Source organism: Haliaeetus leucocephalus, unplaced genomic scaffold (genome assembly GCF_000737465.1).
Source record: "Haliaeetus leucocephalus isolate CR32 unplaced genomic scaffold, Haliaeetus_leucocephalus-4.0 Scaffold256, whole genome shotgun sequence".
Taxonomy (NCBI): Eukaryota; Metazoa; Chordata; class Aves; order Accipitriformes; family Accipitridae; genus Haliaeetus; species Haliaeetus leucocephalus.
Window position 1 is genome coordinate 45,399 of NW_010972692.1, and position 12,015 is coordinate 57,413.

The 12,015-nt window shown below is 39.2% G+C and overlaps 1 protein-coding gene across 1 annotated transcript in view; it reads right to left on the reverse strand.

The window, feature by feature from the left end:
* LOC104832539 (proto-oncogene tyrosine-protein kinase ROS-like) overlaps positions 1 to 9,693 on the reverse strand; it is a 25,923-nt gene extending 16,230 nt beyond the window's left edge. Inside the window, 8 exon segments of the mRNA XM_010568777.1 lie at positions 27 to 218; positions 673 to 826; positions 2,040 to 2,188; positions 2,880 to 2,961; positions 5,756 to 5,782; positions 6,467 to 6,526; positions 8,207 to 8,260; positions 9,571 to 9,693. Coding sequence (XP_010567079.1) covers positions 27 to 218; positions 673 to 826; positions 2,040 to 2,188; positions 2,880 to 2,961; positions 5,756 to 5,782; positions 6,467 to 6,526; positions 8,207 to 8,260; positions 9,571 to 9,693 — 841 coding nt within the window.
* Between the last annotated feature and the right edge of the window lie 2,322 nt (positions 9,694 to 12,015).

A 12,015-nucleotide genomic window follows, 5' to 3' on the forward strand; every position in this document is an offset into this window, starting at 1 on the left:
TCTTTTCTTTTTGGCTCTCTAAGTGTTGTTTGGGAAGGTGGAGTAGAACTGAAAGCTATGCCCTCTTGAGGCTCTCAGCAGTTCTTGATTCCTACTGGTCAGGAGCAAGTTATATCCAACAATCAATTCATTCGGAAAAAGTGGTGGAAACCAGCTAACTTCAACAGTGTTTGGACTTGAACTCTAAATATCTTTAATGGCAGGACCTGTCGTAGGAGCTGCAAGAGGTAGAAACAACCGACTCTGGGATGGCACTTAAGAGATTTTTTTAGGTACATTTTTAGGTTTCATAGTTGTTGATTCATTTATACTAATAAATATGATTAGGGACAGCATAAAATTTCATCAACAATTAACTTTTTTTAGTGCACAGGAAAATGTGTGTTTATTTCAGTCAAAATCACATGCATAATTATGCACAAAAGTATCCAATGTGCCCTCACAATTTTGACCATGTCTGTTTCTGTGCACGTTTTTAAAACTAAAAGCAGGAAGCAGCCCTAAATCTCCTAGTTCAAACAAAAAAAGCCTGTAGTATTTTAGTTCGGTTTTCTGCAGCTACCCAACAGAGAACATACACATCATTCTGAAGATAAGCATCAATGTTTTCTGTGAAAGAAACAACAAGGAAACCTGAATGTTTCGAATACAGTCCTGAAAGATGCAATTAACAGTGCAATTCATTAACTCCAAAAGCATGTGTCTGGTAACTGGGACTAGATGGAGAATGGAGCCGTAGCTGAGATGTAATGATCCAAACTACTCAAAACACATATTCTGTGAAGGCTTGAAGGTCTTTGATTGTATATGAAGTTTCAGAAACTACCTAGATTAATGCACAGACACAATCGCATTTTTTCCTTCCTTCATCTGGCAGCTACTATGTAGGGTGTTATCAGGGCAAAAGAGGTCTCATACAACAACATACATATTTTAGGATACAAAAGTGCAGCATCCTAAGTTTAAATAAGAGGAAATTCTGGGAGTTATATTCAGCATAGGCTTTGATTTTCCATCCTCTCAGAACTTTTTCTCTTCTCTTTTCTTCAGAACATGCTACCAAATCTAAACAATGAGCAGATGGATGGAAGGATGGATGCAATATAATAGTAAATTTGAAGAATAAGGTAAAAAAACCCTAAAATAATAACATATTACAGGCAATGTATTTTAAACTGTTGATACATATATTACAGGTTTAAGATCCAAAGGTTAAACTGTTGATACATTTACTACAGGTTTAAGATCCAAAGGCTCCTAGTTACCCTAAAATATTTACAGTCTAAAGTCATTGTTCCCCATTATTTCACCAATGTTTAATTCAGAAGAACTTCCTGCTTAGCAAATTATCTTCACCTTTGATTTGTGGCACCAATTTTCCATGCTCTGTAAATTGGTCTAAAAGAGATGATGGCAAGATAAGAAGTGTATAGTTGATGCAAAAGAACATAATATGACAGTAAGCATACTGAGTCAGAACAAAGGTCTATCTAGCATCTAGCCAAGTATTGCGTCTTCGACAAGAACCAGAAAAATTTCTCTGGGGAAAAGTATAAAAAAAAACCCCAAACCTACAGTGATATTTCTCCTGAATACTCTCAGTCTTGGCATTTTATAAGCATGGCTGAACATGAAACAATGCCGATGTTTGCATTTAGTAGAACTCAATTTTTTCTTCCATTTATTTGTCCAGTCACTTTTCAAAGTCCATTTAGTAATTTTAATATTTAGGAGTTTAAATTTAGTAATTTAACATCCACATGTGCCAGGAAAGCTGAACATTTTAACTGCACATTCTGTGAGGAAATACCTTCATTTGCTAGTTTTGAACTTGCTACCTGCTAGTTTCCATCAAGGTCCTTATTTCTATGTTGGAGGAAACAGGGAATAATTGCCCACTTCTCAGCTTCTCTGTGCTACTCATGATTTTGCAAAACTCATCGTATGCCTGACATATTATCCAATATTTTTCTAAAATAAAATGAAGAGCAGAGAAGAACCTATTTCCTTGCAAAGTAAAAGGAAGTGTCCTTCCTTACCTCTGTGTACCTCCAGTCTTCAGGGAGCTGACTGAACTTCCAGTGGATAATATATTTCACCCCAGAGATGTTAGCTGGCTTCCACCCCAATGTGACACTGTGGTTTCCAATAGTAGATGCAAATGGTGCTCTAGGCTTGTTCAAGTAATCTGAGGGGAAAATACAATACAACAGTAAGAAAAAACCTTTCATGGCAATCTCTGGGTCTTAAGGGTAAAAGCCTATTACCCCACACACCTGAAAGCTGTGAAGCCAATAAAAACACACAAAAGAATATATTGAAAATGTTGCTGAATAAATCACGTGACATTTTAAAGACAGTTTGATAAGTAAGCCTGAACTGGGCCAAGCTCAATGTGACCAAATGTGACTACAACTCTGCACTTGTGGAAATGTACTTTTAGTTACAGGTACTTAGTCAAATTTTGCTGAATAGAAACCTAAAGAAAGTATGGGAGACTTCTGAAGAGATTTTCAAGGGGCCTACTTCAATAGCACTGTACTGGCCCGATCATTCCCATATAAGCTGCAGGAGGTTGTGGCAATGATTTCAACATAGCAGACAGGTCAAGGATGGCTGCTCAACAAAGTATCATCTTAAACAGTTGAGACTGGATTCAAAAAGTCTTATGTCCATGAAAGGGAGGGAAAAAAGTTTTACTATAAGGTAGAGTTAACGTCATTGTATTTGTTAAAAGAAGAGTGGTAATTTTCTGATTAATCAAAACACTCAAGACATTCCTATTTTTTCAAAGAAATCCAGATAATAGAACAAGACTATAATCTTAAAACTGAATTTATCAGACTGCAGATTGGACACAGGACCCTTTGCAGACTTACTTAGTGCTTCAACTCCATATGCATCCTCTGCACCACTACACCAAAACTTACAGGAAAATGTCCACGTAGGGTATAGAACTCACTGGTTAGTTTTGTGTAAAGGCAAACTTCCTCCTGGAATTATGCAGACACATTTTAAATATATACAAACCCCATGGAAATCATTACATTCATTCTAAAACATAGCAGTATCACAAACTCACTCCAAAGATCTTCCCAAGAGCCTTTCCACCAATTCACTGCGCACTGAATTGGGGTTTTCCTCCTTACACACTATACCTTTGTGGAAAGCACAAATATGGGGCTACATTAAAGTTGGAAATAGACTTCAGTGACAACCACAGAGTTAGGAGGTAATGGTTTTCAACTTGGTAATGATATGTTCCACATGTTGGATTTCACCATTTCCTGCTTCATGTATTTCCTACGAATGAGGCACATTCTTACAAATGTACTTTCAGTGAATTTTCAACATAGTTGAAATTAGTAATTTGTAAGAGCAGCAATGCCTAACTCACACTTCCTTGTTAGTAGTTACTCCTTCTGGTACAGTCATGTCGACAAGCTGCAAACATAACAAATAGCCCAGAGCAGTGAGTTCTCCACACTCACATCCTAAGAACAGAAAATTCCTAAGAGTCTTCAGTTTAGGTGGGGAACGTAGATAGAGGGTTACCCTGCTTTATAGGTAGAGAGCTTAAGAAGAGGTAGTAACATTTTCCAGGTGGGTCTCAGTAGCTTAAAAATTACATGCAAGACTGAGTCTCCTGGAAAGCCAAAATTTTTGAGAAGTGATGGTTTGAGCTCTGTTAGACAGGCATTTTATTTGGGCTCATTTGATTCTGCAGGTTAATTTGGCCTATAGAATCTTGAAGTTTGCTTCATACAGCAGCCATCTTTCAAGTGATAATTAACCTTTAGATAACTCAGATGTAATTCATTATGTTAAGTGAGCAAATTTTTTTAATCACTCTTCCTATGATTCCAGGATATACAGTTCTGGCACCCTACGGAAACTGATAAAGCATGTTATTTATTTCAGACAACACAGTTGCAGCTGAGATGGATTTTAAAACTTGCTTAGCAGTATATTTCTATATACATTATCTCACATTTAGGCATTCAGTGCCAAGTGCAAGTTTTTTCCAATGTTTTCACATTCAGAGAAATAAAATACTTCCAAGTGACTTATCGTGACTGTTAGCAGACAAAGATGCGGGTATTAGCAGACATCAGTTATCAACCATACACTGGAGCTTTCGTTTACAACCAAGATTTGTTTAGTTTGTAGGGGACAATGTCCCCAGATTACATGCTGATTCATAGTACCTTCTGCTTCATTTAACACAGACATTTCCGACTATTTGTTTTTTGTTGTGTTTTTCTTTCTTCTTCTGATCTTTGTCCTAACCATAAATCCAATTTTTGCTTGAGGTAAGAGGATTACTAAAGCTCCTAGTCTTAGAAATTTTGAGGAAAATTTGCCATCTGCTCTGCCTGAGAACAAGAAATCCTCGTATATTCTCCTCATACATATGCCCCTGATGAGCCAGATTCTGCTGTGCTTTCATGTGAATATTCCCACTGAGTTCAGTGGCACTCCCCTGTTCCTAGGTGAAAGGTAATATCTAACAGGAGCAATACTACCAGATTTCAGTCCCAAGGTGTAGTCACACAGCAGAGCTGAGCCAACGCCAAAGGAAAAGCCCCCTCTTACACCCGCTCCTTTCCCCTGCAGACTGCAATGACCTGATCCTGTGCATGCAGTGACCTGGTGCTTGCCTGACCATGTGGGGAGTCAAGTCAGCCAGCTGATCCAGTGGAAAGATAATCCCGCAAAAGCCCTTGTAGAGTTAGTGAATTTAACTGGCATATTGTGTGGCCAGACAAGAAGAAAAAAATAACAACAACAACCACCACCCCACACACACACTAATTCTGTGTTTCTACAAAAGTAAGTTGGTTACTTCTTGGGCTGTTCCTACACTCCAAACCCACCATTTAGCATATTTGTAAACCTTTGTCATGGTCACAGTTTCACAGATTAAAAAGCATGAAAAAAATCAATCCTTTCAATCAAATTCCAGCTTGCCAGTGGGTTTGTGTTCTACTCGGGATTCCCTCCAACTCCTCCATCACCTGCTTGAAGTGTGTTGCCCCCATCTGGGTACAACCTTCATACTGAGGTCTCAACAGTCCCAAACACAATCCTGCAATCATCTCATCCCCATCCCATCCGACGCTATACGCTAATGCTAAAAGGGCCCCAGAAAGGCACTCTTTAGCAGCACTTCGTTGCCTCATACTTATTATTGTAAACGCCAGTCCATCTGCAGCACAGACCAGGCACTCCCCATGTGAGATGTCTTTCTAAAGGGCAACATGTTGCCCCTTACCGAATTGCATTTTACTTCATTTGGACTCACTACTCAGTCAAGAGTGTGTTTTGTCTTCTAGCTCCCACTCCTTGTTTCTGCTTCTCGCCAAGCTGGTGTCATACCAGCCTTAAAAAAGCATCCTCTCCGGATCATCTTTGATGGCATTAATGAAAAACTGGATAGAACAAGACTCCTGTGAGAGCCTAGAACACAGTTTAAATAGGTCTGTACTGTGTTCTGTACTGGTGTGATTAGTCTTCTTTCTTTAAAGCAATATTCTTTGCTACACAGCAGTATTTAATGCAAAGATTCCTTAGCCACCATGCTAGAAAGAAAGGATTCGGGTACTCAACTCATTCTTCAGCTTTAGGGAGCACAAACAATTAGACCTGGATTGATAAGTTTGTGTATCTACACTGCATTTCTTAGCACTATGTGAACATAGTAATCACTGAAATAGTGACTTTTTTTGTATTGATCTGATAGCATTTAACTTACCTCACATGGTCTGGTGTATGTCTTGTTCTGCCAAGAAGCAAATTAATAAAATGCAGGATTAACATAAATATAATCACAGAGTATTTCAAACAGATAATATCAATTAATTAAAAGTTTCTTACAGTGAAAGTACACTACAAAACCTTATCGCTGGCAAATAATGGAAGAAGGAAAACCCACACTTGAAAAACCAGAAAGTCAACATTAAAATGATGCCAAGGATGAATGAGCTTCAGATGTTCAAGATGTCCAGAAAGAAGAGCAATTTAAAAACTATCATGGCAGTTGTCCCAGACCAGTGTTAATTCTCATCCGTCTGGTTTAGTAAAAGCAAGAAATCAAGCTAGTAAAGACCATGTGCTTCATTTACATCTGCATACAACCAGTAGGCCCCAGTAGAGTAAAATCCTGAAAAGCACTAGTTCTTTCTCACTGCCTGAAAATCTGGGTGAGTGGTTGAGCTTAATGAACTGTAAAACGTCCCCACATTTTGACAAACACAATGAAAACTTTTGATATTACAGGTAACTCCCACAGCAAGAATTATTGGCTTCCTGAAAGAGAATTTATAAACGTACTGAGGAGAAATATGGACATTCCATCCTTTCATAGAAACACTGCTCTGGTTAGGTTTTCCACATCTGCCGTTGGATAAGGTACTTGACGGACTGGAGAAAAGTGCTATAGAGCCAAGGCTAAGGCAATACTCACACATTCCAGCGGGCAATTGATTTGCACCGTTGCATTCCAAACCTGACATCCCTGTGTGCACTGCAAAGGCAGAGGGTGGCTTTAAAAAGAACTTTGAAAGCACATTTTTAAAGAGAAGGGACACTCCGGTGCTACGGGTGAGGACAATAGTTCGATATTCAGCTGCGGTAAAACATTCCACATGACCAAGTCACTTCGCTTCTTTGTATCCTTGTTCCTTAGCAATAAAATAGGCATTTACAGCAGTTAAACTCTGTAACAAAAATATTAAATACACCAAAGATTATAGGTACTCAGATGCTACAGTAAGGGAGTTATGTTGTATAGTGCCCTTCTCATTGTAAAATCCAATATAGAGCAGAAGAAAAAATAAGTCATTCTTAGAGATCGGTTTGTGCAAAACAGTAGGTGTTCAACTACCTGCTCACCTCTGTTAAAGACTTTGACAGCCTCGCGTGTAACGAGAGCACTGAAAGGACTCGGGACACCCGAGCAGACGGTGACTGTCACCTGGGGAGAGCGCTCAGCTTTACATAGGCCTTGGGAAAGGGCTGGTGCACAGCCCCGGGGCAGAAGGAGCCCTGGCTAAGACAGCCTGGGAACCAGTCACCCAGCCAGCCGTGATGTATGTGGCTAGTGCTGCCTCTCTCCCAGCTTTATTTTACCACTTGTTCTCTGTGGAGAAGTCACAGATGTGCACTATGCAGCACAGCCAAGCACACTGGGAAGCCATTCAATGCAAGCCCCCCGCTCTCCAAAGGGCAAAGCATCGACTTTAAAACCATGAGTTTTCAAAGATGTAATAAATATTATGTGGTTTGGATTTGATGTTGGACTTTTCTTGTTTATTCTGTCCCATCCACTTCTTAATGGTCATGTACGTTTGGTTTTTTTAAAGGGAAGCTGGAAGGGAACAACTTTGGAAGCAGGAGACTGATATCAAGCATCGCAAAGCCTCATGAAAAAAACAGTAAGACTTGATAACACTGAGCAAAGATACACAGTAACCTAAATAAGTGAGTCAACCTTGCTGTGTATTGTCATGACAACAGAGCCTTTTATCGTCCCAGCATCATAAATGACCCAGCCTTCCTAGATACCAGGTGCTGAGAGGCTACTTCTCACTAGTCTCTGTGGAAAATATTGATGACTGAATTCTCCACTGCTCTCCAAAGAGTATATATAACCACCAACTTGAATTACATTTGCAATCTGAACTAGAAGAACATCAGCTAAAGTCCTCACAAGAATGTTCCTATGGAAAGCTCACATTAAGCTAAAGAGCCCCCGATGACAGACACAACCATCTGAAGTCCTATAGAACTCTAAATTTTCAACAGCTATCATTTTAAGTTTTCTCCCATCAAATCACTGAGAAAACAAAATAAACAACTGTACAAAGGTAGCTGAATAAAACAGTCTTAATGATTTGCATTTTGGAGAGAACACTAGTTTTGACTCATTTTCTCAAAAATGAGTGATTATGAACTTTGTACATCACAAATGTGAACATGACTCACAGCAGAGACCCACATCCTTTACACATTTTATTTAAACAAAAAAGATAGTTGTGTCTTTAATAATTTGAGCCAAATCTAAGCACACAACCTACTGACTTATGCCAGACAGGCAGCTGTGCACATTTATGTGAAGTCTTTGACAATATGATCATTGTACCCATTTTATTGAAACAGCAGTAACATAAAATGTCAGTAATTAACAAAGTAAACCATTACTCACCGCTCCAGTGATGTCACTAACATTGCAAAGGTTAGTAATTCCAAGTTCTTCTTCCTATAAGAGAAATACATACATTTTTACAAAGAGTCAAAATGTTTCTCCAAAATTCTTTGATTAAAATATATTAAAGCATTGGTTTCTTGTAAAACAAATTTTCTTTGTATAACGTTTCCTCATTTGAAGAAATTTATTGTTGACACACCAATAGCTTCTCACTTGAGACTAATTTCAGAGTACGATCAAACAAAGACATTGGCAGAATCAGTTGGTGTTAATTAAGTTATCTCAAGTAGGAATTTGGGTCTCATCTCCTGATTCTGGTTCACTGAGTCAATCACAAATGCTTCATAAATATGTTGGGCACAAATGACAAAGCCAAGTGGCTTTGACCTCTTGGGAGTAGAAAGACCTTCCTTCAAAGCTAAATGCCTTTTGTCTGGCCTCCTTTTGAAGGGGTTTTAAGCAGCCATATGGTGACCGCCCCTCCTCTCCTGTCAAAAGTGCTCTCGAGCTAAGGTGCTTGGTTTTTCACATCATTCAAAGTGTGCAAAACTAGAAATATTTTTAAATGCACAGACAAATGTACGAAATAAAATGGAGCAGGTGATAGTCCTCTGCAGTAGGTTTCCACAGTTAGCCCCAAGGCACAAAACGTCCTTTTTACAGGCCAAAGGTACATGGTCTTCTAAACAATATCAACGTTTCAGGCAAATAGAAACAAGGAGGTAACTCCTGAAAGCCTAATGCAGAACTATTGTTTGGATTTGAGAGGTTTTGCTTATCTTTGTCATGCATCAGTAGAAAGAAAAATAATAAATTCCACTCAACTACTCGAAGGAACACTAAGAAAGCATAAGATTAAGGATATAACCACTTACTTCAATACTTAAAGAAATACCCACAATTTAAAGCATAGATGACTTGAAAAAGCAGCTGAAACTAGTTTAAGATAATTGGGCAAGCCACAGTTTCCCAGACTATTTCTTGTGAACTTACAGTTTTCCTAGGTTTATATAAGAAAAGTCATAAACTAGACAGAAACTGATAAGTAAAGTGAATAAGCTGAAAGAACTAAGTTTTCTCTCCACTACCCCTCAGGCTCTTCAGCATTTATAGTAGCTCAGGAGCTCTTGGAACATAAGTATATAAAGTATAAAACGAAAACCTATGCAATCTGGTTAATGGGACTTCTTCCTTACCAAGTTCCACAAATTCAAATGTTAAAAATTAGTTCTGAAACTCTGCTTTTACTCAGATATGTTCTTTAAAATAATTTTGAAAAAGCTGATATGTAACAGAAAATTCCTACAGTGCTAATAGCCATCTATCTTTCAAAAGATTAAGTACAGTTTTTCAAAAGTTACCAAATTACTTGTACGTAAGTTCTGACAATTTTTTGAGAAAGTACAGTACACTGCAGAAATCCATACACAGTAAAAAGCAGCAAGTCTGTTTAGCAGGAAATCCCACACGCAAGTGTTCCTCATAACTTAAAAAATGTCACCTGTCAATCTGATTCTTTCCTTGGCAATATGAACTCCTTTTAGTCTAGATAATGGAGACATGACCATGAAATTTCTGCATTTCAGTTTATTAAATATTTTTTAAATTTTTGTTTACACTCCACTCCTTCAACAACTTTTCAGCTTGCAGAGCACTTTTCTTAAAATTGCACAAGATCTATTTCATAGTTTCTCATTAAACTACTGAAACAAGAGAGTTGACCAATGAAAGTCAGCATATCTCCTTACGTAAATATCATTAAAGTAAAGAGGAAACTAAGTGCAATGTCTTTAATCAGGTGCTCCAAGCAACACGGAAACAGGGAAAGAGTGAGATAAAACTGGCCTAATCTTCATTTCTACTATGATTAAGCTATTTCTAAATATTTTCAAGTTGATACAATTAAGAAAAATTGTTTATGATGATGAATAACCTTGTTAGAACACTACAGTTCATATCAGTCAGTACAAAAACATTAATTCTCTATTTTAATGGCTGTTTCCAAATGTTCCATTTCCACACCAAAATACCACCCAAAACAGACCCCTGTCTGCCTTCTGATGCAGTGTAGATACAAACTAACAAAAGCCAATCTGCCAGGGGGTCTCTACATGAGTGGGCACAGTTGTAGTGGTAAGTTTGTGCCCATATCATGGAATAAAACTGAAGCCAATGGATAAATCATATATCTGATTTAAAGAGAGGTGAAGAGTCCTACGTAAAGTTGGAGACTCACATTTAAGAGGTCAGTGGGAATTCAAGCTTAAGATACATCCAGCTCCCGGTCTGTGGCACATCTCTGTTGTACTGGCAGAGCTACCCACAGAGTCATTCTGTGAACTGCAGTAGGAAATCTATCCAGCTTACATATATGTATGTATATATGAATCCATGTTATGTCACTTTTGTGCATGTGTATTATGCATTATAAATAAAATGTGTTCTTTTATAAATAACATAGCATTTTGATGATCAGTTTAAACTGACATATCCTGTCATTGCTGCTTAAAGAGGGGATCCACTTTTCCACCACACCTTCCCAAGCCCCACTCACTTGCCAAGCAAACATTCGTGCAGTCATGCAATAAACCAGGCTAAGAATCTCGTTAACACTAACCCAGCAACAACAGAAGTGAATTGGTTAGCATTAACCTGATGCTGTTTTCTCCAATTTGGGCTGCAGCACAGCCCACCCGTGCCTGGTAGGCGAAAGGAGCTAAAAGCGCCAAGGCAGGAGGAAAAGATAAGCCAGGCTGGAGAAAACTGATGGATATTGCCAAGAACATGGCTTAAAGGTGGTCAGAGGAAGGACAGGCTTTGTGGAGCAGGCTCCTTCCTTTTCTTCCATTTGTCCTGGGAAGCATCTGGGGATTTCCTTGCGCATTATGTCTGCCTCCTCATCACCACTCAAGGGAACTCCTAGATGACAGTAAGACTTGTCTAAGGTGAGCTTAGCTTTCAGCTACAGAGGTGAGGGGGTTACTGCCCCATTTTCTTGTCACTTCTCCACTTCAAAAGGATGCTGCCCCTGCTGCAGCCCAACAGCAAAGCTGCTCAAGAGGGAACTCCTTAGCTCCAGCCAAAATAAGCCAGTTTAGTCTGACTGCTTAAATAGTAGCTTTTTGCTAATCCAGCTCATCTTGGCTGAAGAAGCTTTGTCAGAGCTCACATGAGCAGCAAAACTGAAGAAGAAGCTGGTGACAGCAGATGTAGGCTGCAATTTCTTCCTGAGGCAGAGCACTTTGTGCTTCGGATAGGCCTTTAGGAGATTTAGGACCCTCAGGATTTGGTCTCTAGGGCTAGTAGATCTGTACCAGTAAATTAAATGTACCCACACCCATACCCTAGCAGGTGGCATGGGATAACCCACATCCACACTTTAAAAATCACTCAAAGAATCATAGAATTGTTTAGGTTCGAAAAGACCCTTAAGATCATTGAGTCCAACTGTTGACCCAACACCACCATGCCCACTAAACCATGTCCTGAAGTGCCTTGTCTAGGCGCTTTTTAACACCTCCAGGGATGGTGACTCCACCACTTCCCTGGGCAGCCCGTTCCAATGCCTGACAACCCTTTCAGTAAAGAAATTTTTTCTAATATCCAATCTAAACCTCCCCTGGCACAACTTGAGGCCATTTCCTCTCGTCCTATCACTTGTTACTTGATAGAAGAGACCAGCACCCACCTCGCTACAACCCCCCTTCAGGCAGTTGTAGAGAGCGATCAGGTCTCCCCTCAGGCTCCTTTTCTCCAGACTAAACAGCCCCAGTTCCCTCAGCCGCTCCTCACAAGACTTGTGCTCC